The following is a 27,654-nucleotide window of genomic DNA, read 5'->3' as shown; positions in this document are numbered from 1 at the left end:
TCTGCAGCATTAGCAAACTAGGACAGTCATTTACAAGCAGATAGATAAAAGTTGGAGAGTAAATTTTCTAGAGAACAAGAGACCTAATGGCAGATATGTACAGATGGATTAAAGGGGTGAGGCTATGCACTGAGTTTTCGAATGCTGGTGCTGTAGTGAGTAGAAGGCATCATGCTGAGAGTTGCTGCCAAAGCTTAGTGTAGAGAATGGCTTAAGAAAACCAAATATAGCTGGGCTTCTACAGCATTTTATTTTTCTAGCTGCAAAAGTAAATACCTTATGATAGATTGATTACACTGAGTAATTTATTGACTCAGAATTCTAGAAGGCTTGCCTCTACCTGGGTCAGTTTTCTTGCTGGTTGGAAGCTTTGGATTTCCATGATTTTTCCACTAAATGGTAATTCACAGGGAAATGCCTTCTCCTTTCTCCTCTGGGTTACATTGACTTCCAGCATCTGTTTGCTCCCCATGGCTGTTATTTCCATCTGATTGTTACTTTACTTACATAGGATCCTGGTGATTCAGGTTGAAGCCCAACTTGATTCAGATGGGCCATGGCTTACCTGAAGTTACATATTGAATAGATTTCATTTAAAATAGGTTTACATCTACCAGAATGTAGACCAAGAACAAAAACTTATGCAAAACTTGGGTAAACAATTTAATTCATTACATACAGTAAAAATAGAGATTTGCTTTTGATTTTCACAATTCCCCCTCAAAAGATGCAAATGCTTGAAGTAAGAGGAGGCTACTACATGTATTCTTTGCCTATTTAGAAGTCTTATTGTTGAATTTTGATGCACATTTTTATCATTGTGTTATTCAAGGAATTTACCCAAACACATTCATTATAAAATATCTATTATTCTTGCACATTTTGGATAGTGTACAATACATCCTTCTGAATGAACCTAATCATTAAAAGCAAACAAACAATATATTTCTACCCACAGGATTTTTTATATTTTTGTATAGGAGGAAAATATCTTTATATTTTTATATAGGAAGGAAAATGCTGGATGTAAGGGTCTCAAAGTATCTTCACATTATTCAACCAACTCACAGATTAAGTAACCAAGTCAGAAGGGTAACAATCAATGGTTGTGCTTCCATTTGCTCATTTTTGATTAAAGCAGGTATATAAAGCAAAATACTCTTCAGCTCTGATGATGGGAAAAGAGAATCACTATGTAGGGCTCATACTTCTGATTCATTGGAGTAGTGCTGTTTAGAAATACTCAATAATAGTTTAGAATTTAAGCATATGAATCATTGGAAAAAATTAATCATCTGCTTAAAATTATATAGAAGTAGAAGCCAATCTTAATTCAAGAAATATGGACATGGAATGACTTTAAATCCTAAATTGTGTCTCAGTCAATAAGAAAAGATCAAATTTCCTTTTCCCTTCTTCCACTTTCTTTTTCCATCTGCCCTGTTTAAGAAATTTTTGCCTTCAAAGTTGAAAATATTTTCCAATTGTGTTTATTTTAAGATTTTACAGATAGAACTACAATATGGCTGATACTGATGAGTTCCATATGTGACCAATTTATTTCTGTATTTGCCATCTGGTGCCTTTTCTTTTCTTTTTTTTTCCTTTTGCTGTATCCACACTACTGTGACTTTAAAAAGCTTGAAACCAGTAGAATTAGTATTCTAATTCCATTTTTTGTCTTCCAGTTTGTCTTAGTTGTGCTTTTCTTTTTTCCATTTTCTTAAGAATTTTATAATAAGTTTTAATTGCCATAAAATGTAACTTTGATAGCAATTGCATTGAGATCAATTTGGAAGCTACTCACATCTTTAGGATATTACATCTTTTCATCAAGGGATATGTTTTATCCAAACAATTACTTCAGTATTCTTGATTTTTTTCTCAACCCTCCTCTATAACTTTATGAGAAATCTTTCCAAACTTTCCTTAGTTTTATTTATAGGCAATTCACACTTTCAAGATTTTGTAAATTTCATGTTTTAAAATATTAATTTAGTATGCCTTATGACTGGCATATATAAATTTAGAAGTTTGTATATTAAACTTTTACTCATACCATTAACCTCAGTTTATGAAATCTTCCAGATTTTATTCTTACACAATAATATCACATGCCAATAAAATCAGTTATATTTAATTCTTTCTGATAATTATTCTTTTCTTTTTCTTCCCTACCAACATCATATTGGGCAGTGCCTATACTGTAATGTCCAGTGGAAGTGGTAATAATGAGAATTTTTTTCTCATTCTTGATCTATCAGCCCAGAAATGTTTTAAATTTCATTTAAATTTTCAAATGTATTGATCCTGAGTCACTTATATTACTTTGTAATGCAATTATGTTGAGATATGTTCACACCCCCATACAATCTATCCGAAGTATACAATGTCTAACAGACTCATCACATATTTGTGCATCCATTGCCAGTATCAATTTAATAATGTTTGCATTACTCCAAAAATAAGAATAAAAATGAAAAAGAAACCCAAAAAATCCCACACCCCTTATCCCTCCCTATTGTTCAACCCTTGTATGGGGACCTATTTCTGCACATGCTTTCTAACACTTATAGTTTCCTTTCTGTTTAATAACACTCATATTAGTTGTGTGAAATGATGTCTCATTGTGGTGTTGATTTGCATTTACCTAATGCTAGTGAAAATGAACATCTTTAAAGTGATTTTTAGCTGTCTGTATATCTTTTTTGAGAAAATGTCTATGCATGTATTTTGCCCATTTTTAATTGGGTTATTTGTCTTTTTATTGTTGAGTTGTAGGTTTTCTTTACAGACATTGGATATCAATCCCTTTTCAGACATGTGATTCCCAAATATTTCCTCCCACTATGTCAGCTTCCTTTTCACTCTTTTGACAAAATCCTATGATGTAGTGAAGTATTCAATTTTTAGTAGGTCCCATTTACTATTTTTCTTTCATTGCTTGTGCCTTGGGTGTAAGGTCTAAGAAGGTACAACCTATCACAAAGTCTTGAGGAAGTTTCCCTATATTTTGGCCTAAGAGTTTTATGTTACTGATGCTTATATTTAGGTCTTTGGTTCATTCTGAATTAATTTTAGCATAGGGTGTAACATACGGGTTCATTTCAATGTTAGGGAAGTGATATTATGTTCTCTGTACACAATTTATTGAGGAAACTGTACTTTCTCACATGAATGGTTTTGGGAATCTTGAGAAAAATCAATTGGCCAAAGATATGTCTGTCTACTTCTAAACTCTCAATTCAATTCCTTTAGTCAATATGTCTATCTTTATGTCAGTGCCATGCTGTTTTGGCCACTGTGCCTTTATATGAGACTTAAAGTCAAGAAGTGTATGTCCTCCTACATTGTTCTTTTTTACAATATTTATGGATATTCGAGACCCCTTACCACTCCAAATAAACTTTAAAACAGGCTTTTCTCATTTCTGCAAACAGACTATTAGAATTTTGTTATTTCATGGAATGTGTTGATCAATCTGCATTGAAATCATACCTTAATGACTTTTAGTCCTACAATCCAGAAACAAAGAATACATCTCTAGTTATTTAGATCTTTGATTTCTTTCAACAATGTTTTGTAGTTTTCTGAATATAGTTTCTTTACATCCATGCTTAAGTTTATTCCTATATATTTGATTCTTTTAGTTGCTGTTGTGAATGGAATTTTTTTCTTGATGGTGTTTTGGTTTGCTAAATCTGCCAGAATGCAATATACTGTAAATGCATTGCATTTTCCAAGGGGTTATTTTAGGTTACAAATTTACAGTTCTAAGGCCATGAAAATGTCCAAATTAAGGCAAAAAGAAGGAGATACTTTCTCTAAAGAAAAGCTGGTGTCATCCAGGGTCTCTCTGTCACAAAGGAAGGCACATTGTGATGTCTGCTGGTCCTTCTTTTCTGGGTCTTTTACCAATACAGTTCCCTCAGTTTATACTAGTCCTTCTTGCTTCTCCTGGGGTGTTTTCATTCCCTTAGCTTCTCTGAGCTCTCTGTTTCTTGTGTCTTTTATTCAGTCATAGAGGACTTCAATAAGGGTATTAAGGCCCACGTTGAATGGGCTGGCTTATATCCCATGATAACAACCTAATCAAAATGTCCACCTAACAATAGGTCTTTCCCCACAGGGATGTATTGAGAGGACATGCAAATTATGGTGTACAAAGTAGCTTCAAAACAGCACACTCCACCTCCTGAAACAGAAAAATACATGTTATTTCCATATGCAAAATGCATTAATTCCTTCACAATGACACAAAAGCCTTAAATCATTTCACTAAAAATAAAGTACAAAGTCTTATCAAAGTAACTTACATGTGTGCTTTTCCTAAGACAAAATTCCTCTCTGGCTGTGACCCTGTGAAACTTAGAATAAGTTATCTGCTTCCTGTACACAAAGGAGGTACAGTCATATGGTAAACATTCCTACTTCCATAGGGGGAAAATGGATGAAAAACAGGGGTTAAAGTTCCCAAACAGATCAGAAAACCTGCAGGGTAAACTCCAGTAGGATTCAAAATGTGACAGCCATCTAAAGAAAGATGTTTTATCATTGGGGCTTGAGAGAGCAGCAGTCCTACCCTCTTCAAGGGCTTACACAGCAGACCTGCTGTTTCCAAACAAGGGTGTAGGTTTCAACATTTCTTAGCATTGGAGAATACAGTGTATTCTTGGCTCAACCCTCTTCAAGCTTCATGGCAGCATTCAGACTCTGCCATCTCTGGGGCTCACTCTCAAACCACTTAGAACAATGGGGTGATGGCTAGGCTCTCCATAATCCCCAGGGAATGTGCGTCACCCTCTCCAAGGCCTGGAACAGAAAAATTCTTCCTAAACAGTGGGGCATTCAAGCTCTTCTCAGCTCCCCAAGCATCTGAGGGCCCTGGGATGGTACCACCCTTCCTGAACACTGGAACAGAAAGCCCACTCTGCAAACTTCAGGGCAAACTCACCATTTTCATGTGCATGGGTCAGTCCACTCTTCTGGCCAGAAGTTTCTAAGCTCCATACCTCAGCTTCCATGATTCTGACTTTGAAGTCATTTTTCTTTCACTCTATCCCTTCTTTGTCCTTTTTAGTCCAGGGTGGCAATGGTTCTATTTATACAGATCTCACATAGAAACTTGTTGGTTTGACATGCAGCATACAGTGACCTGAGCCATCAGACAATAAGATTTTCCAAAAATACTTTCTGGGTAGTTCTATCTATAAGACTGACTTGTCCTGAAATTACTGACTCATACTAGGTTTGGTTAAATCCTCACATTGGGAACTGTCTTCTGGAGAACCACTTTCCAGAAACTCTGAATTTTTCAAACACATCAATTTCTGGTTTATTTGTACCCAAGAGTTCAGCTCTGAATTTATCCCTTTCCTCTCAGATTTGACTATAAGCTGCAAGTAGAAGCTAGGCTGCATTTTCCATATTTAGATTAGAAATCTCTTCAGCTAGGTATCCCACACATCACTTTCAAATTCTCCCTTCCATCACACACTAGAACTCAATTTTGGCAAATTATTTGCCACTTTAAAGTAAGGATTTCCTTTTTCCAGTTTGCAATTACACATTCATTTCTGTCAAAGGCCTCATTGGAAGTATGTGTACTATACATGTATCTCCCAACTGTCTCTTCAAAGCAAGCTATACTGTTCTTATCAAGTATCTCAGAATATTCCCAGAATCTTCCCCTTTTCCATTTACAAAGCTATTCTAGCATTTTTGGTATTTGCAATTCACAGCACCCAACTTGTTGGTACCCAAATCTGTTTCAGTTTGTTAAAGCTGCCTGAATGCAATATACCATAATTGGGTTGGTTTTCAATGGAGTTTTCTTCACTTACAAATTTAAAAGTCTAAGACCATAAAAATGTCTGAATTAGGGCATCATGTGTGAGGTAGCTTCTCTGAAGAAAGGTCAATGGCATGTTGGTCTCCTCTGTCACAAGAGAAGGTACATGCTGATGCACCTGGTCCTTCTTTCCTGGTTCTAGTTCCAACATGGATCTCTCAGTATCTGTTGGTCATTTTTTTGTCCTTCTTGATTCTCCTGGGATGTTTTCATTCTCTCTAAGCTTCTCTGTGCTCTCTCAGTATCTTCTGTCTTTTATCCTCTCACAGAGGACTCCAGCAAGGGGATTAAGACTCAGCTGAGTCACATCTCCATGGGAACAACTTATTCAAAAGTCAAATCCAACAATAAGTCCACCCTCACATGGAAGTATTAATAAAACATGACCTTATATGAGGTACATGGCATTTCAAACCAGCACAATTACCTTCTCAGATACCTCATTACTAGTGTGTAGAAATTCCACTGATTTTTGTATCTTGATCTTGTATCCACTCACTTTGCTGAACTCATTTTGTACATCTAGAATCTTTGTTGTAGATTTTTCAGGATTTTCTAAATATAGCTTCCTGTTGTATATTTTTTTAATTTTCCTTGGGGTACTTTTTATTGCTGCACAGATCTATGTTTCCTTTTTCCCTCCATTGTAATCTAGTTGCAGTTACACTACTTCACAACCCTCATATTGACTTTCAAATAGAGGCTTTTCTGCTGTCCCTTGTGTGCAGAATCAGCTACAAACCACACTATGGGTTACTGAATTTTTCCCATTACTCCAAATAGGAGTCCCTGTACCCAGGTGTGCCCAATATACAGCAGGAAATCCCAAGTAACCAAATTCAGGGAATAATTCTCACTGGGGCTTGAACCAGAGGAGGAGACAGAGTCAGCACAGATTTCAAAGTGGCTTAGAATTCTAGAAGGTGCTTGGAATGCCCATGCACAAATGATGCTGTCCCTCACCTGTGTCACAATGAGCAACAGATTGCTAAGCAACAGGCCTCTAGCCCAATGGCTGCCCTGTGGTCTGAAAATATAAGAGGCTCCCCAAGTGTGCAAGGGATGGTGGAGGTGTTGTGGCCTGTGCACTTTGGAGTAGGTATATAAGGATGATTCTGCAGCCCTGAGGATCACCTGCCCCCTGCCTTTGTTTTTTTTTTTTCTTTTTAATTTTTATTGGGATTGTTCAGATACCATACAATTATCCAAAGATCCAAAGTGTACAATCAGTTGCCCCTGGTACCCTCATACAGCTGTGCATCCATCACCACACTTAATTTTTGTTCAATTTTTAGAAACTTTTCATTATTATATACAAGAAATAAAGTGAAAGATGAAAAAAGAAAAAAAAAAAAAGAAAACTCAAATCCTCCCATATCCCTAACGAACCCCCCTCAATTGTTGACTTGTATTGTTGGTATAGTACATTTGTTATTGTTTATGAAAGAATGTTGAAATACTACTAACTGTAGTATATAGTTTGCAATAGGTATATATTTCTTCCCTATATGCCCCTCTATTATTAACTTCTAGTTGTATTGTCATACATTTGTTATGGTTTGTGGAAGAGTTTTCTAATATTTGTACAGTTAATCATGGACATATCCTACCATAGGAGTCAGTTTTATACATTCCCATCTTTTGACTTCCAACTTTCCTTCTGGTGACATATATGACTCTGAGCTTCCCCTTTCCACCTCATTCATACATGATTGGGCACTGTTAGTTATTCTCACATCTTGCTACTGATACCCCTGTTCATTCCCAAACATTTAAGTTCATCCTAGTTGAACATTCTGCTCATACTAAGCAACTGCTCCCCATTCTTAAGCCTCATCCTATATCCTTGTGCCTTATATTTCATGTCTATGAGTTTACATATTATAATTAGCTCTTATCAGTGAGACCCTGCAGTATTTGTCCCTATGTGTCTGGCTTACTTCACTCAGTATATTGCCCTTGATGTTTTGTCATCAACCCATTTTTTTAAGATGGCTTTGTTCACACACCATACATTTCATCCTAAGTAAACAATCAATGGTTCTCTGTATGGTTACATATTTATCTGTTCACTACCTTCACTACTATCTATATAAGGGCATCTACATTTCTTCCACAAGGTAGGAAGGAGAGTCAAAGAAGGTAGAGAGGCAAAAGAAAGAGGAAAAAAATGACAGCTAGGAAGTAGCAAAAGGAAAAACTTTAAATCAAAGTAAAGAGTCAGACAACACCACCAATGTCAACTGTCTAACATGCCTCCCCTATCCCCCCCTCTTATCTGCATTTACCTTGGTATATTGCATTTGTTACATTAAAGGAAGCATAATACAATGATTCTGTTAGTTACAGTCTCTAGTTTACAGTGATTGCATCCCACCACCAATGCCTTCCCATTTTTAACACATGGCAAGGTTAACATTTGCTTGTTCTCCCTCATAAAAGAACATATTTGTACATTTTATCACAATTGTTGAACACTCTAGATTTCACCAAGTTACAAGGTCCCATTCTTTATGTTTCCTCCTTTTTTCTGGTGTCTCACATGCTCCCAACCTTCCTCTCTCAACCATATTCATAGTTAACTTTGTTCAGTGTACTTACACTGCTGTGCTACCATCTCCCAAAATTGTGTTCCAAACCACACACTCCTGTCTTCTATCACCCTGTAGTGCTCCCTTTAGTATTTCCTGTAGGGCAGGTGTCTTGTTCACAAAGTCTCTCATTGTCTGTTTGTTGGAAAATATTTTGAGCTCTCCCTCATATTTGAAGGACAGCTTTGCTGGATATAGCATTCTTGGTTGGCAGTATTTCTGTTTTAGTATCCTAAATATATCACACCACTTCCTTCTTGCCTTCATGGTTTCTGCTGAGAGATCCACACATAGTCCTATTAAGCTTCCTTTGTATGTAATGGATTGCTTTTCATTTGCTGCTTTCAGGATTCTCTCTTCATCTTTGACATTTGATAATCTGATTATTAAGTGTCTTGGCATAGGTCTATTCAGATCTATTCTGTTTGGAGTACGTTGCACTTCTTGGACCTGTAATTTTATGTCTTTCATAAGAGATGGGAAATTTTCATTGATTATTCCCTCTGTTATTGCCTCTGCCCCTTTTCCCTTCTCTTCCTCTTCGGGGTCACCAATGATATGTACATTCTTGTACTTTGTTTCATCCTTAAGTTCCCAGAGATGTTGCTCATATTTTTTCATTCTTTTCTCCATCTGCTTCTTAGCATGTAGGCTTTCAGGTGTTTTGTTCTCCAGTTCCTGAGTGTTTTCTTCTGCCTCTTGAGATCTGCTGTTTTATGTTTCCATTGTGTCTTTCATCTCTTGTGTTGTGCCTTTCATTTCCATAGATTCTACTAGTTGTTTTTTTGAACTTTCAATTTCTGCCTTATGTATGCCCAGTGGTTTCTTTACAGCCTCTATCTCTTTTGTGAAATATTCTCTAAACTTTTTGAATTGATTTAGCATTAGTTGTTTAAATTCCTGTATCTCAGTTGAAGTGTACATTTGTTCCTTTGACTGGGCCATAGTTTCATTTTTCTTCATGTAGGTTGTAGTTTTCTGTTGTCTAGGCATCTGACCTCCCAGGCCACCCCAATCAGGTTTTCCCAGATGAGAACAGGCTCAGGTCACAGAAGAAGGAAATATTAAGTATCTGGTTTCCCTGATGGTTTTTCCTAGAAGATTGATACACCTGCGCTTTTCTGCCTGGCAGGTGCACCAGTCAACCTGTCACTGGCTGGTGTAAGAGAGCGTGGCCAGTGGTTCTCCTCCCCCAGGCTTTGGGGTCTGGTTACAGAAAGGCAGGCAGTAGAACTGGGCCCCTCCCTTTCCTCTTGGGAAGCTATGCCCCCTCCAGAGAGGTCACTGCATATCAATAAGTTATTTGTTTTTCTGACTCTGCTGATCAAAATGTTTTGATTTTAAAATGGCTGAGGGTGTCTTTCCTGCAAAGCACTGTGGGCTGAAAATGGCTGAGGTTTTCTCCACAGAGAGAGAAAGGGACAGAAAATCTCCCAGGTTCACCCATCAGCCAGAGATAGCAACCAATCCTCTGGGCTCCCTGTCCTGAGACAGATATGCCCCCGAATCTCCCAAGGTCAGTTGTTACCCAAAGCCTCTGTCTGCTTGTTGAGGATTCACTGTCTGTATTGAGCAGTTAACATTAAAACCCCAGTTGGAGCTGGGTTGAGAGAGTGCTGCTCTCTAGCACCATGAGGCTTCTGTGAGGGAGGGGCTCTCAGCTCTCAGCTTGCATATGCAGTTTTACTTACAGATTTTATGCTGCGATCTCAGGCATTCCTCCCAATTCAGTTGGTGGAGGATGAGTACAGTTATTTCATGTTATTTACTAGTTTTTTGGTCATTTATAGATTATTCTAGGGGGGGACTAACAGTCTTCCACTCCTCTCTATGCTGCCATTTTAGCTCCCTTCCTGTAATATTTTGGTGACTGAATTAATCTATTTACTTGTGATTGGTTTGTTGACATCTATTTCTTCTCACATCAGTGTAGGTTATTAATGCATTCCTAGGAAATTGCCCTCTTAATGTAAGCTGTCTAGTTTGTTGCAAAACAGTTGTTCATACTATCCTTTTATGACAGATTTTATTTATTTAACATCCATGGTATTGTCCCCCTTTTAATTCTGATTTTATTTGCATCTTCTTTTTTGTCTTTGTTAGTCTAATTAAGGGTTTTTCAATGTTATTGATCTTCTCAAAGAACCAATTTTTGGTTTTATGGATTAACTTTATTGTGTATTTGTTCTCCCTTTAGTTTATTATACCCTGATCTTTGTTATTTCTTTCCACCTTCTTGCTTTTGGATTACCTTGTTTTCTTTCTCTAATTTCTCAACTGTTCATTTAAGTCTTTGGTTTTAGCTCTTTCTTCCTTTTTATGCTGGTATTTTGGGCTATAAATTTCCCTCTCAGAACCACCTTCTCACATACCATATGTTTTGATATGCTGCATTTTCATTTTCATTTGTCACTATCTTTTGATTAATTTTAAAATTTCTCTTTGACTCACTGTTTAACGTCCATCCTTTGTGAAATTTCTGGTCACCTTGTTATTGATCTCCAGCTTCATTTATTATGATCAGAAAAATGTTGAATGTAATTTCAATCTTTTAAAATTTATTAATTATTTTAAAATGTAATTATTATTAAATTTTATTTGTGCCCAAGGATATGTCTTCCCAGGAAAATTTTTTCTGAGCACTTCTGAAGAAGTTATATACTGCTGTTTTGGGATGTACAGATTTATATAGGTCTGTTAGGTCTAGTTCATTTACCATATTGTCTAGGTTCTCTGTTTTCCGTAAGAATCCTCTGTCTTGATGCTCTATCTATATGGAAGAGAGTGGTTTGTTGAAGTCTCCAACTATCAATGTAGACACATCTATTTCTTCAATCAGTTTTACCACTGTGTGCCCCATTTACTTTGGGGCACCTTGAATCTTTGGGTATCTTTGGTTACAAAGTAAGCTTCTTGTAAAAATAACATAGATGGGTTATATTTTTTGCACTCTACAAATCTGTATCTTTTGCTTGGATTGTTTAAACCATTAACATTCAATATTATTACTGTAAAGGTTGTATTTGTTTTGACCATTTTATCCTTTGGCTTTATTTGTCAGATCTATCCTTTTATCCTTTTAGTTTCCCTTACTGATGGTAGTCATTTCTATACTCTGCCCAAAGTCTATCTCCCCTGTCTTATTTTTTCAGCCAGCAGAACTTTCTATAGTATTTCTTACAGGGAAGGTCTCTTGTTAAAAATTCAGCTTTTCCTTACTTGTGGATATTTTAAACTCTCCCTAAACTCTGAAGGGCAGCTTTGCTGGATAAAGAATTCTTAGCTGGAAGATTCTATTAATATCTGAAATCTATTGCACCTCTGCCTTCTTGCATCCATGGTGCCTGATGTGTAGTCAACAAAAACAAATATGGCTTCCCTTGTATAGGGTGCATTGTTTTCCTCTTGCTGCTTTCAGGATTCTCTACTTCTCTTTGTCATTTGATAGTCTGATTAGTTTGTATCCTGGAGTGTGACTTCTAAGATTTATCCTATTTGGAGTACATTGGTCTTCTTTGATTCACATATTTATGTCTTTTATAAGGGTTGGGAAATTTTCAGCCACTATTTCCTCAAGTGTCCTTCCTGGCTTTTTACCATTCTCTTCTCCTCCCAGGACACCTTTCATTCATATATTGTGTGTTTCATTTTGTCATTAACTTCCCTGAGACCTGACTCAAATTCTTCCAGTTTTTCCTCCATTTGTTCTTGTGTGTGTTCAAATTTGTATGCCTTGTCCTCTAGTTAAATGAACCTTCCTTTTGCCTCCTCAAATCTACTGCTGTATGTATCTAGTATATTTTTAATTACAGTGGTAACTTTCATTTCCATAATATTGTGTATTTTTCTATGTATCCTTTCAAACATTTTTTCATGCTCCCTTAATGTATTCTTGATATCCTTTATCTCTGTAATCATCTCATTGAAATTTCCTCAGCAATTTGATTGTACATTTATGATTAGTTGTTCCAAAAACTGTCTCCTTTAACTTTTTAATTTAATCATATTTCTTGGTATGTCTTCTTATTTCTTCACATGTCTTGTAATTTTTTGCTTGTTTCTGAGCATATTACTATCCTGAGGGGATTAATTTAAAAGTTGGTTTCTCTTTATTGTCTAAGCTTTTGTTGTTGTTTGGGTTATAGTTGAAGTTCTCCTTTGACACTTGGTTTGTCAGTATGTCCAGCCAAACCAGGGCCACAGTCTCACTACAGGGTGCAGACATATCCCAAAAGGTCTTAGAGAGGTCAGGTAATCAGCTTCCTAGACTGTATTTTCCCAGGCTTTTGAGCAGATGGCATATTTCAACAACCTACTTCTCACTGTCCTTCCTCCCCCAGATGGAAAAGGCCAGGCAGGTATGTCCAGCTGGACCTGAAACTGCTGGCCTTGGTCATGGCAAATGGGTGCTGAAATCCATGGTAAGCTCCCTCAGTCATTGAAGCTTCTATTTTTTTTTTTTTTTTGAAATAATGGAACCATGAGCATTCTGCTCTGCTTTGAATAGTTCAAGGATTTTGAAACAAGATTGCCATCCATAGAAAACAATTGGATCATGACTGTTCCAAGTCCTCATATTTTCCCAAGGGGAAGGCTCCACTGCCTCTCCCAGGCTGCTGCAGTCCACTGGGTGAGAAACAGGCATATTTGGAGATGCTTGCAGTGGGACTGAGGGCAATTGGACCTGGGAATCATGGTAGAGATCAGACTCTTGCTGCAGTTCCTCTATTTGTGGAAATAGTGAGCCACTAGGTCCTGGGCTCCTGTGTGGAAAAGCTCTAGACTATGGGACTTCAGATCATTTTAATTTAAATATGAATACTAAATAATAAATATATTCAAGCTAGGATTATATATTTTCTATAAGGACACTTTTATCTCCATTTCATAAACTTTGATATGTAGTATATTCAATTTCAAAACATTTTATAATCCATGTTATATTTTCTACAGTAACTGAGGGCTGTATCCCTTAACCTTTATACATGTGGAATTTGAAGTTTATGCATACTTGTTCTTTAAGTGTGCACACGGAACATATACTCTAACTTATCTTACACCCAATGTGTACATGAATTATTTTCCCAAACTGACTAAATACCATGTTATATAATGAATCTCAACACATTTAAAAAAAACTGAAATAATAGTAAGTACTTTGTGAAAATAAACACATTAATCACAAAAAGATATTTAGAAAATTCCAACTGAATATAATATTATGACTATGAGTAACTTCAAGATATGTAGTAATATGAAAACAAATATTAAATATTGTATTTCTTCCTCTTTTCTACACCATTTCTCCAAACCCATCCTCAATATTTTCTGTAATCCTGTCACATTGAACCTTTGTTTTTAGTTCCCTGAATCTCTGAATATTGAATGCAGTGATGATTTGTGCTTTTTCACCATTTCTAATAATTCTACCAAAAATTGTTTGACTCTTCATTTAAGTTGCATAATAATAATGATACTGTCTCTTTGATTCCATGCATCATCGTCTACTCCCAATGTAGATACTGTTCCATAGGTCCCTGTAAGCACATTTACTGCAGCCTTTAAGGACGAACATAAAATGTCTGTATGTTTTGTTTCCCCTACTCAGCTATGAACTAGAGGAGAGCAGAAACGAACACTACTCATTGATGGTATGCTATATCATCATGTTGTACACCATAGAAATAACCATTTCATAATCACAACTTTTCTGAGCATTAGTTCTATGTCAAAAACAGTGTAAGGCACAGGGAAACTGAAGATGGTTAAGATAAATGCCTTCAATAGAATCTCAGTGTCCTTTCAAACAAGATGGAAAGCATGTTCTTATAAAATTGTGTGTTAAATTCCAATATAGTTATGAAATGTAAGTTACTGGGATGAAATAAAAGAGGGTTTCCTAGAGATGATTTTACATGCAAAGATCTAAAGCAATGACTCAAATAAGCTAGTTCAAGGCAGAGAAAATATGCCATTTTAATGGAAAATATTCTTAATTAAAAATTGAGTTATTAAATGAGGGAAGATTTTTGATTCCACAGTTTTCCTCAAGATCCTTTCTCATTCCTTGTGTGATTGGGAGATAAAAAGGAGAGGGGGGCTTTCTGTATACACTTAACTGTCTCATTGGAAAACTCATTCCCTGCACAGGACAAAGCAACAGGCATGCTTGGTCTCCTGAATCCAGGAATGCATCTCTCATTGCATGAAGAGTGGGGAGTCTGAAGCAAATCAGATATTTGTAGTTAACAGCTGTGATTTAACCCTTTAACAAGTAGGCCATTTAGGGTATTGGACTGCTATTAAATTTAAATTTTAAATACCTAGATCAAATGAAGTGATAGGATGGCATGTTTATTGTATGCTGCAAAATATTTAATAACTTGGAAATATATATTTGAGTAACTGTGTTTTTTCCCTCCATTGGATTGTGAGCAAGAAAATTCTTCAAGTTGAAAGATGAGTTTTTAAAAGCCCAGATGTGGGCATTTAGTTGACAGTTAGGAGCAGAAAACACCTACTACAAGATTTTGGCAATTTATATGCAATATAAATCATGGTGATTGGGTCCTACCCACCTCAAAATCCTGTGGCCCACTCTATAAAATCCTCAGATATAGACAATTGATGATTGGGTAGCACATCTGAGCAAAAATTTCCTGTTTTCATTTTAAGTCCATAAACTTCTGGAATATTCCAAAAGTTGAGAATGTCACAACTGGCATCCAAATTCCTTTCCTGATCCAAAGTCACTGGGTCACCAACAGGATTTTTAAATTGTCTGTTCTTCAGAAATGCATGCAGTTAAAAGAGATGTCTTGCTCTGTTAGTAAGTGTGCCATAGTATTAAGGAAAGAAAACCCAAATTGTGACCATCCCTTATCCTCTGTAATCCCTGCTTCATAATGCAATTTTATTATTAGAATACAATGAAGTAATGAAAACTTATGAAGGACTAAAATATCATAGCACTTATAAAATATCAATCAGTTTCAGAAAACTCCAAAGACAAGGTGATCAAAACAATCTGAGGGCCTGGACTTTAGACAAATCATAATGGAAGAATCAAACCAAACCACACTCTTTGCTATCAGAATTCTCCAAGAGAATCATCTTGCAAAGCAAGGGTAACAATTCTTGAAGTGAATACAGAGTTAAATGAGATAATTTATGTAAAGTATCCACTACATTTGCCCAGCATATATATTCTCTTAAAAACCCAGTTCTCCTCCAGTTGTCATTTGAGAGTTTCTTGGAAGAACTCTAGATATTTCCTATTGAAATCAATAGGTGGGCATTATGTTGGGCTCCTTAGTAACACAAAGCATTGACCTTGATTTGTAAGTCATTTCCTCCCTGCCTCTGACACCTTCATTTTGATGACCTGGTATACCTATGTTTATCTTCCAGACAGTAAAACAAGTATGTAAAACCTTGTCCTTTTGGGGAGAGAACCCTAAGCTACTTGGCTTGAACATGTGTGAAACCCAAGAAGGTAACAGGTATGATATTTTCTGAGATGCAGATACTATCAAATGCAAGAGACATTACCTGCCACAGGTAAAAAACCAGCACATCTCCATTTCCCACTGACTGCATTTCTATTTGTTGAAGGAGCATTTCAGGGAGGGTCTCAGCCACAGCATGCACTACAATATACATGTTATAACTTCCTTCTTTCATAACATTGTAAAAATGCCCCCAAGGCAATCAGTTGAAGGAAGCATTGGGTGGACATTTCTCCAGTGCTTTACAGTCAGATTTAGAAATTCAGCAATAAAACTTGATGAACCACAATTTAGTGAGGTAAAAGTCTTCTGGTTATTTGGAAGGGTTAGCTGTCTGGATAGTTTCAAAACCAGGGTCTTACCATGGTGGTGTGAAAAAATGAGCGCACCATGGAATGAGTCAAGAAAACCTTCTCTCTCACTGGTGATAAAATACCATCATGAAGTTGTGACCCAGACATTCCCTATCACTAAATATTCCCATCTCTTGAAGTTCAAACCCATTAATGAGTCAGAGTCACCATAAGTGACAACCACATTCACTGATGACTCCATGATACTGCCAGTGATTTGAATAATATGACCTCTCAGTGACAGGAATCATTTCCACAAAGGCTGCACAGACATCATTCCTTTCCATCTCTGTCAAGTACCAGAGAAACTGAATACTTCTCTTGTCTTCTGAGATGACCAGCTCCACCCAGGTCCAGCTGAGGCGTAGCATCAGTGAGACCATGCCAATGGCCAGAGATGTGTCCCTGGGGGCCATCTGATAGAGAAGGAAACTGGTCATCATCACTCAGGTCAAGATCAAAATGGCCATAGGAAAACTAAAGACGAAGGAAAAAATGAAGCAATATGAGAGAGAGGATTGGTGAGAAGCACAACCTCAGGCCTGATGAATATTAAGCAGTGGTGGGACATGGTTGAAAATATTTATTCATTTTGTTTTCTAATAATCCTGCTTCCCTGAGAGCTTTCTAGAAAATAATTGAGGAGTCTCAGAGATCCATGAATGTACTTTGTCTCCATCCCCACTCACCCTTCTTTCTATTTCATGTAAAGGACAGGTATACAGCCCAATACACCTTTGTATACAGATTGTAAACCTTGAGAGATGAATAAGTACAAGTCCCTCATTTAATCTTGTTTTTAAAGGCACCAGGAAAAGGTAGCAAACTGTAACATGATTTCATATCACCCTCTACCCAGGCTCACCTAAGAGACATTTTAGAGTTTCAAAAGTGTCACAATCTGGGCAGAAATTGCTGATGATATTTCTGTAAGGGTTGCTAAAGATTTGCTCTTTGATCTACAGGTGTAATTATGGGTGTCTTTTCCCATATCTCCAATGTCCTCTGTTGACTGTGTAGGGCATTATAGAGGTCATATCCCAGAGAACTGGGTAAAAGATGGGGGTTCCTGTTGATCTCTTCAATGGCAAAAACCAAGGCTAAAGCATACTGGTAGTTCTTGGTATAAACCTGCATAGCGGCATAGGGATATTTAGGCAAATGACTCAAATTGTGATTATCTTCAAATTCAATATAATGGCCAAATTAAGGATGAATCAGAGAGTGTGGTAGTGGGTTTTGGCAATCCCTCTGTGTTTTAACAAGCCTTTCAGGTGATTCCAATGCATGATAAAGTCTGAGAATCACTGATTTTGGAAAACACTATGACATAAATGAAATGAATGTAAATTCAGAAAAAGTAGTTGAAAGTTTCAAAACATAAGCTATGCAAAGGAGATGGAGTAAAGTTAAAATCATGTGGACTGACTGCTCAAATTAAGCCTAGATAGACTGGTTATGAAGAGAGAAGAAGTAAAAGCCTATTAAGCATTTTCTTTTGTGTCAATGAGGCAGGCAATCAGGCATTTCTTTTTTTAATTAAAAATACTCTGAAATAGAGGAGGCGGGGCAAGATGGCAGACTGGTGAGCTGTATGTTTTAGTTACTCCTCCAGGAAAGTAGGTAAAAAGCCAGGAACTGCGTGGACTGGACACCACAGAGCAATCTGTCTTTGGGCATACTTCATACAACACTCATGAAAACGTGGAACTGCTGAGATCAGCGAAATCTGTAAGTTTTTGCGGCCAGGGGACCCGCGCCCCTCCCTGCCAGGCTCAGTCCCGGGGGAGGAGGGGCTGTCAGCTCCAGGAAGGAGAAGGGAGAATTGCAGTGGCTGCTCTCATCGGAAACTCATTCTACTGATTCAAACTCCAACCATAGATAGACTGAGGCCAGACACCAGAGACTCTGAGAGCAGCCAGCCCAGCAGAGAGGAGACGGGCATAGAAGGAAAACAACACGAGAAGCTCCAAAGTAAAAGCAGAGGATTTTTGGAGTTCTGGTGAACACAGAAAGGGGAAGGGCGGAGATCAGGCCTTGAGGCGCATATGCAAATCCCGAAGCAAGGCTGATCTCTCTGCCCAGGGCACCTTTCCTTAATGGCCCTGGTTGCTTTGTCTATTAGCATTTCAATAACCCATTAGATCTCTGAGGAGGGCCGTTTTTTTTTTTTTTTTTTTTTTAAATCCTTTTTGCTTTTTCTAAAACAATTACTCTAAGAAGCTCAATACAGAAAGCTTCAAAGAATTGAAATTTGGGCACGTCAAGTCAAGAGCAGAAATAAGAGAGCTCTGAGACAAAAGGCAATAATCCAGTGGCTGAGAAAATTCACTAAACAACACAACTTCCCAAGAAAAGGGGGGTGTCCGCTCACAGCCACCATCCTGGTGGACAGGAAACACTCCTGCCCATCGCCAGCCCCATAGCCCAGAGCTGCCCCAGACAACCCAGTGTGACGGAAGTGCTTCAAATAACAGGCACACACCACAAAACTGGGCGTGGACATTAGCCTTCCCTGCAACCTCAGCTGAATGTCCCAGAGCTGGGAAGGGGGAGCAGTGTGAATTAACAGAGCCCCATTCAGCCATCATTTGAGCAGACTGGGAGCCTCCCAACACAGCCCAGCAGCCCAGAACTGCCCTGGGGGGACGGCACTCACCTGTGACATAGCACAGTCATCCCTCAACAGAGGACCCGGGGTGCACAGCCTGGAAGAGGGGCCCACTCGCAAGTCTCAGGAGCCATACGCCAATACCAAAGACTTGTGGGTCAGTGGCAGAGACAAACTGTGGCAGGACTGAACTGAAGGATTAGACTATTGCAGTAGCTTTAAAACTCTAGGATCATCAGGGAGATTTGATTGTTAGGGCCACCCCCCCTCCCCGACTGCCCAGAAACACGCCCCACATACAGGGCAGGCAACACCAACTACACACGCAAGCTTGGGACACCAATTGGGCCCCACAAGACTCACTCCCCCACTCACCAAAAAGGCTAAGCAGGGGAGATCTGGCTTGTGGAGAACAGGTGGCTCGTGGACGCCACCTGCTGGTTAGTTAGATAAAGTGTACTCCACGAAGCTGTAGATCTGATAAATTAGAGATAAGGACTTCAACTGGTCTACAAACCCTAAAAGAACCCTATCAAGGACAGCAAATGCCACGAGGCCAAAAACAACAGAAAATTATAAAGCATATGAAAAAAACAGACGATATGGATAACCCAAGCCCAAGCACCCAAATCAAAAGACCAGAAGAGACACACCTAGAGCAGCTACTCAAAGAACTAAAGATGAACAATGAGACCCTAGTACGGGATATGAAGGAAATCAAGAAGACCCTAGAAGAGCATAAAGAAGACATTGCAAGACTAAATAAAAAAATGGATGATCTTATGGAAATTAAAGAAACTGTTGACCAAATTAAAAAGATTCTGGACACTCATAGTACAAGACTAGAGGAAGTTGAACAACGAATCAGTGACCTGGAAGATGACAGAATGGAAAATGAAAGCATAAAAGAAAGAATGGGGAAAAAAATTGAAAAACTCGAAATGGACCTCTGGGATATGATAGATAATATGAAGCGTCCGAATATAAGACTCATTGGTGTCCCAGAAGGGGAAGAAAAGGGTAAAGGTCTAGGAAGAGTATTCAAAGAAATTGTTGGGGAAAACTTCCCAAATCTTCTAAACAACATAAATACACAAATCATAAATGCTCAGCGAACTCCAAATAGAATAAATCCAAAAAAACCCACTCCGAGACATATACTGATCACACTGTCAAACATAGAAGAGAAGGAGCAAGTTCTGAAAGCAGCAAGAGAAAAGCAATTCACCACATACAAAGGAAACAGCATAAGACTAAGTAGTGACTACTCAGCAGCCACCATGGAGGCGAGAAGGCAGTGGCACGATATATTTAAAATTCTGAGAGAGAGGAATTTCCAGCCAAGAATACTTTATCCAGCAAAGCTCTCCTTCAAATTTGAGGGAGAGCTTAAATTTTTCACAGACAAAGAAATGCTGAGAGAATTTGCTAACAAGAGACCTGCCCTACTGGAGATACTAAAGGGAGCCCTACAGACAGAGAAACAAAGACAGGACAGAGAGACTTGGAGAAAGGTTCAGTACTAAAGAGATTCGGTATGGGTACAATAAAGGATATTAATAGAGAGAGGGAAAAATATGGCAAACATAATCCAAAGGATAAGATGGCCGATTCAAGAAATGCCTTCACGGTTTTAACGTTGAATGTAAATGGATTAAACTCCCCAATTAAAAGATATAGATTCGCAGAATGGATCAAAAAAAATGAACCATCAATATGTTGCATACAAGAGACTCATCTTAGACACAGGGACACAAAGAAATTGAAAGTGAAAGGATGGAAAAAAATATTTCATGCAAGCTACAGCCAAAAGAAAGCAGGTGTAGCAATATTAATCTCAGATAAAATAGACTTCAAATGCAGGGATGTTTTGAGAGACAAAGAAGGCCACTACATACTAATAAAAGGGGCAATTCAGCAAGAAGAAATAACAATCGTAAATGTCTATGCACCCAATCAAGGTGCCACAAAATACATGAGAGAAACATTGGCAAAACTAAAGGAAGCAATTGATGTTTCCACAATAATTGTGGGAGACTTCAACACATCACTCTCTCCTATAGATAGATCAACCAGACAGAAGACCAATAAGGAAATTGAAAACCTAAACAATCTGATAAATGAATTAGATTTAACAGACATCTACAGGACATTACATCCCAAATCACCAGGATACACATACTTTTCTAGTGCTCACGGAACTTTCTCCAGAATAGATCATATGCTGGGACATAAAACAAGCCTCAATAAATTTAAAAAGATTGAAATTATTCAAAGCACATTCTCTGACCACAATGGAATACAATTAGAAGTCAATAACCATCAGAGACTTAGAAAATTCACAAATACCTGGAGGTTAAACAACACACTCCTAAACAATCAGTGGGTTAAAGAAGAAATAGCAAGAGAAATTGCTAAATATATAGAGACGAATGAAAATGAGAACACAACATACCAAAACCTATGGGATGCAGCAAAAGCAGTGCTAAGGGGGAAATTTATAGCACTAAACGCATATATTAAAAAGGAAGAAAGAGCCAAAATCAAAGAACTAATGGATCAACTGAAGAAGCTAGAAAATGAACAGCAAACCAATCCTAAACCAAGTAGAAGAAAAGAAATAACAAGGATTAAAGCAGAAATAAATGACATAGAGAACAAAAAAACAATAGAAAGGATAAATATCACCAAAAGTTGGTTCTTTGAGAAGATCAACAAGATTGACAAGCCCCTAGCTAGACTGACAAAATCAAAAAGAGAGAAGACCCATATAAACAAAATAATGAATGAAAAAGGTGACATAACTGCAGATCCTGAAGAAATTAAAAAAATTATAAGAGGATATTATGAACAACTGTATGGCAACAAACTGGATAATGTAGAAGAAATGGACAATTTCCTGGAAACATATGAACAACCTAGACTGACCAGAGAAGAAATAGAAGACCTCAACCAACCCATCACAAGCAAAGAGATCCAATCAGTCATCAAAAATCTTCCCACAAATAAATGCCCAGGGCCAGATGGCTTCACAGGGGAATTCTACCAAACTTTCCAGAAAGAACTGACACCAATCTTACTCAAACTCTTTCAAAACATTGAAAAAAATGGAACACTACCTAACTCATTTTATGAAGCTAACATCAATCTAATACCAAAACCAGGCAAAGATGCTACAAAAAAGGAAAACTACCGGCCAATCTCCCTAATGAATATAGATGCAAAAATCCTCAACAAAATACTTGCAAATCGAATCCAAAGACACATTAAAAAAATCATACACCATGACCAAGTGGGGTTCATTCCAGGCATGCAAGGATGGTTCAACATCAGAAAAACAATCAATGTATTACAACACATTAAAAACTCGAAAGGGAAAAATCAATTGATCATCTCAATAGATGCTGAAAAAGCATTTGACAAAATCCAACATCCCTTTTTGATAAAAACACTTCAAAAGGTAGGAATTGAAGGAAACTTCCTCAACATGATAAAGAGCATATATGAAAAACCCACAGCCAGCATAGTACTCAATGGTGAGAGACTGAAAGCCTTCCCTCTAAGATCAGGAACAAGACAAGGATGCCCGCTGTCACCACTGTTATTCAACATTGTGCTGGAAGTGCTAGCCAGGGCAATCCGGCAAGACAAAGAAATAAAAGGCATCCAAATTGGAAAAGAAGAAGTAAAACTGTCATTGTTTGCAGATGATATGATCTTATATCTAGAAAACCCTGAGAAATCAACGATACACCTACTAGAGCTAATAAACAAATTTAGCAAAGTAGCGGGATACAAGATTAATGCACATAAGTCAGTAATGTTTCTATATGCTAGAAATGAACAAACTGAAGAGACACTCAAGAAAAAGATACCATTTTCAATAGCAACTAAAAAAATCAAGTACCTAGGAATCAACTTAACCAAAGATGTAAAAGACCTATACAAAGAAAACTACATAACTCTACTAAAAGAAATAGAAGGGGACCTTAAAAGATGGAAAAATATTCCATGTTCATGGATAGGAAGGCTAAATGTCATTAAGATGTCAATTCTACCCAAACTCATCTACAGATTCAATGCAATCCCAATCAAAATTCCAACAACCTACTTTGCAGACTTGGAAAAGCTAGTTATCAAATTTATTTGGAAAGGGAAGATGCCTCGAATTGCTAAAGACACTCTAAAAAAGAAAAACGAAGTGGGAGGACTTACACTCCCTGACTTTGAAGCTTATTATAAAGCCACAGTTGCCAAGACAGCATGGTACTGGCACAAAGATAGACATATAGATCAATGGAATCGAATTGAGAATTCAGAGATAGACCCTCAGATCTATGGCCGACTGATCTTTGATAAGGCCCCCAAAGTCACCGAACTGAGCCATAATGGTCTTTTCAACAAATGGGGCTGGGAGAGTTGGATATCCATATCCAAAAGAATGAAAGAGGACCCCTACCTCACCCCCTACACAAAAATTAACTCAAAATGGACCAAAGATCTCAATATAAAAGAAAGTACCATAAAACTCCTAGAAGATAATGTAGGAAAACATCTTCAAGACCTTGTATTAGGAGGCCACTTCCTAGACTTTACACCCAAAGCACAAGCAACAAAAGAGAAAATAGATAAATGGGAACTCCTCAAGCTTAGAAGTTTCTGCACCTCAAAGGAATTTCTCAAAAGGTAAAGAGGCAGCCAACTCAATGGGAAAAAATTTTTGGAAATCATGTATCTGACAAAAGACTGATATCTTGCATATACAAAGAAATCCTACAACTCAATGACAATAGTACAGACAGCCCAATTATAAAATGGGCAAAAGATATGAAAAGACAGTTCTCTGAAGAGGAAATACAAATGACCAAGAAACACATGAAAAAATGTTCAGCTTCACTAGCTATTAGAGAGATGCAAATTAAGACCACAATGAGATACCATCTAACACCGGTTAGAATGGCTGCCATTAAACAAACAGGAAACTACAAATGCTGGAGGGGATGTGGAGAAATTGGAACTCTTATTCATTGTTGGTGGGACTGTATAATGGTTCAGCCACTCTGGAAGTCAGTCTGGCAGTTCCTTAGAAAACTAGATATAGAGCTACCATTCGATCCAGCGATTGCACTCCTCGGTATATACCCGGAAGATCGGAAAGCAGTGACACGAACAGATATCTGCACGCCAATGTTCATAGCAGCATTATTCACAATTGCCAAGAGATGGAAACAACCCAAATGTCCTTCAACAGATGAGTGGATAAATAAAATGTGGTATATACACACGATGGAATACTACGCGGCAGTAAGAAGGAACGATCTGGTGAAACATATGACAACATGGATGAACCTTGAAGACATAATGCTGAGCGAAATAAGCCAGGCACAAAAAGAGAAATATTATATGCTACCACTAATGTGAACTTTGAAAAATGTAAAACAAATGGTTTATAATGTAGAATGTAGGGGAACTAGCAGTAGAGAGCAATTAAGGAAGGGGGAACAATAATCCAGGAAGAACAGATAAGCTATTTAACGTTCTGGGGATGCCCAGAAATGACTATGGTCTGTTAATTTCTGATGGTTGTAGTAGGAACAAGTTCACTGAAATGTTGCTATATTATGTAACTTTCTTGGGGTAAAGTAGGAACATGTTGGAAGTTAAGCAGTTATCTTAGGTTAGTTGTCTTTTTCTTACTCCCTTGCTATGGTCTCTTTGAAATGCTCTTTTATTGTATGTTTGTTTTCTTTTTAACTTTTTTTTTCATACAGGTGATTTGAAAAAAGAAGGGAAAGTTAAAAAAAAAAAAAAAAAAAAAAAAAAAAAAGAAAAAAGACAAACAAGGGGAAAAAAAAAAAAAAAAAAGATGTAGTGCCCCCTTGAGGAGCCTGTGGAGAATGCAGGGGTATTCGCCTACCCCACCTCCATGGTTGCTAACATGACCACAGACATAGGGGACTGGTGGTTTGATGGGTTGAGCCCTCTACCATAAGTTTTACCCTTGGGAAGACGGTTGCTGCAAAGGAGAGGCTAGGCCTCCCTGTATTTGTGCCTAAGAGTCTCCTCCTGAATGCCTCTTTGTTGCTCAGATGTGGCCCTCTCTCTCTGGCTAAGCCAACTTGAAAGGTGAAATCACTGCCCTCCCCCCTACGTGGGATCAGACACCCAGGGAAGTGAATCTCCCTGGCAACGTGGAATATGACTCCCAGGGAGGAATGTAGACCTGGCACCGTGGGACGGAGAACATCTTCTTGACCAAAAGGGGGATGTGAAAGGAAATGAAATAAGCTTCAGTGGCAGAGAGATTCCAAAAGGAGCCGAGAGGTCACTCTGGTGGGCACTCTTATGCACACTTTAGACAACCCTTTTTAGGTTCTAAAGAATTGGGGTAGCTGGTGGTGGATACCTGAAACTATCAAACTACAACCCAGAACCCATGAATCTCGAAGACAGTTGTATAAAAATGTAGCTTATGAGGGGTGACAATGGGAGTGGGAAAGCCATAAGGACCAAACACCACTTTGTCTAGTTTATGGATGGATGTGTAGAAAAGTAGGGGAAGGAAACAAACAGACAAAGGTACCCAGTGTTCTTTTTTACTTCAATTGCTCTTTTTCACTCTAATTATTATTCTTGTTATTTTTGTGTGTGTGCTAATGAAGGTGTCAGGGATTGATTTAGGTGATGAATGTACAACTATGTAATGGTACTGTAAACAATCGAAAGTACAATTTGTTTTGTATGACTGCGTGGTATGTGAATATATCTCAATAAAATGATGATTTAAAAAAAAAAAAAAAAAAAAAAAAATACTCTGAAATAGAAATCAAATGAGATATACTTATCCAACCTAGATGAGAGAATTTTATCAAGGAAATTTATTTTAAAAATAGCAACCTAGGAACAATAAAAAGAAAACAATTACTAAATTATAAAAGAACCATAGAGGACTTCTGAGAAGGTGGCAGAATAAGGACAGACAAAACTCACTCCCCCTACAAGAGCAACTAGGCAACAGGGAGAATCTCTCCAGAGAGGTGGTTCTGGGGATCAGATGACCAGAGAAGAAACACTGCAATATATAAGGAAGAGCTGGATGATAAAGCAGGGAAACTGACTGAGAAATTGGGGTGAGTGAGCTTGAGAGTGACAACCCCTGAGGTCATTGGCTATAAATCAGCCTGTCTCCTACAAGCTGGTGAAAGTCAGGGCACTCCTGGTTCAACTGCTGTCCAGTGAAATTGACACTCTTAGTCCCACAGCCTTGAGTCTTTTATTGTGAAAACCTTGGAGCCAATGGGTTCAGTACCACCATACAAAGAGACCCCACTCTTCCTGATTCACAACCCCTAACCCTGAGGCCAGCCACATTGGGTGCCAAGTTCTGGTGTTGTCTTCAGGAGGAGAGGGTGATGCATAGCAGTGCTGATCTGACAGATGACTGGAAAGGGACACCCAGAGGGAGACCCTCTGGGACCTGCAGCCTTGATCATCTCTGCATAGGGGACCAGGGTGCTCACAGTTCAGTGGATTTTATGTGCAGAGAGAAGGAGGAAGGAAGGGGGCTCCATTGTGACCCAAAGTGCCATTCCCCAGCCCTGAATCCAGTGCCAGTGACCCAGACTGAGTCTTGCCAGTCAACAAGGCACAGCCCACACCTGGCTCACTATGACCAGGGAAGTTGACCTCTCAGTCCTGTATCCAAGCGTCTTTTCATATGGGAGTCTGGGAACCACCAGCTACACTGTACCCAGAAGCAGAGTCTGGTGGTGGGTTTTAACTAGATCTGACAAATAAAAGCCAAAGGATAAAATGGTCAAAATGAGGAGAGCTTTTACAGCAACAATATTGAATATTAATGGGTTAAATTTACCAGTCAAAATACAAGATTTTCAGAATGCATAACATATGATCCAATTATATGCTGTTTATAAGAGACTCATTTTACACCCAAAGATACAAGTAGGTTTAAAGTGAACAGATGGAAAAGATATTTCACATAAGCAGTAAGATTTAGAAAATTGAGGAGCTATACTACTATCAGACAAAATAGACTTTAAGTGAAAAATGATATGAACAAAGAAGGATACTTTATAATGCTAAAATGGACAATTCACCAAGAAGAAATAACAGTCATAAATATGTATGCATCTAAGCAAGATGCCCCCAAGTACATGAGGCAGCACTGGAAAAACTAAGGGGAATAATTGCCTCTCTACAATAATAGTGGTAGACTTCAATAGACCATTCTCTTCAATAGATAGAACATCAAGACTGAGGATCCTTGTTGGTAACAGAGAACCTGACAATATGACAAATGAATTACACAGATATATAAATCACTGCACCTCAAAGCAGCAGGACATAGATTCTTCAGAAGTGCTCATGGAACATTCTCCAAGATAGATTATATCCTTGAGTACAGGAAGCTTTTAATAAATTTAAATAGGCTGAAATTATACACAACAGTTTCTCTGAGCATAATAGAATAAGCTGGATGTCAATAACAACAGGATGACCAGAAATTTCACAGAGATACAGCTGTTAAACAACATGCTCTTAAACAAATCAGTGTGTCAAAGAGAAATTGCCAGAGAAATAAATAAATATCTTGAGATGAATGAAAACAAGAACACAATAAATTAAAACTTATGAGATGCAGAAAAGGCAGGGCTGAGAGGGTAATTTACAGCCCAAAATGCTTACATCAAAAAGGAAAGATGACTTAAAACCAAAGATT

At 37.9% G+C, this 27,654-nt stretch overlaps 1 protein-coding gene across 1 annotated transcript in view; it reads right to left on the bottom strand.

Annotated features, from left to right (window-relative positions):
* The window catches only part of LOC119525697 (olfactory receptor 7C1-like), a 209,431-nt gene extending 192,697 nt beyond the window's left edge, over positions 1–16,734 (bottom strand). The window contains exon 1 of the mRNA XM_037824526.1: positions 16,604–16,734. Coding sequence (XP_037680454.1) covers positions 16,604–16,719 — 116 coding nt within the window. The 5' untranslated portion in view covers positions 16,720–16,734. The remainder of the gene's footprint in view (positions 1–16,603) is intronic.
* Positions 16,735–27,654: the final 10,920 nt, after the last annotated feature.

Source organism: Choloepus didactylus (genome assembly GCF_015220235.1).
Source record: "Choloepus didactylus isolate mChoDid1 chromosome 25 unlocalized genomic scaffold, mChoDid1.pri SUPER_25_unloc5, whole genome shotgun sequence".
In the NCBI taxonomy this organism is placed as follows: domain Eukaryota; kingdom Metazoa; phylum Chordata; class Mammalia; order Pilosa; family Megalonychidae; genus Choloepus; species Choloepus didactylus.
Note: the sequence above shows the minus strand (reverse complement) of the source record. Positions and strands in the feature narration are given on the sequence as shown.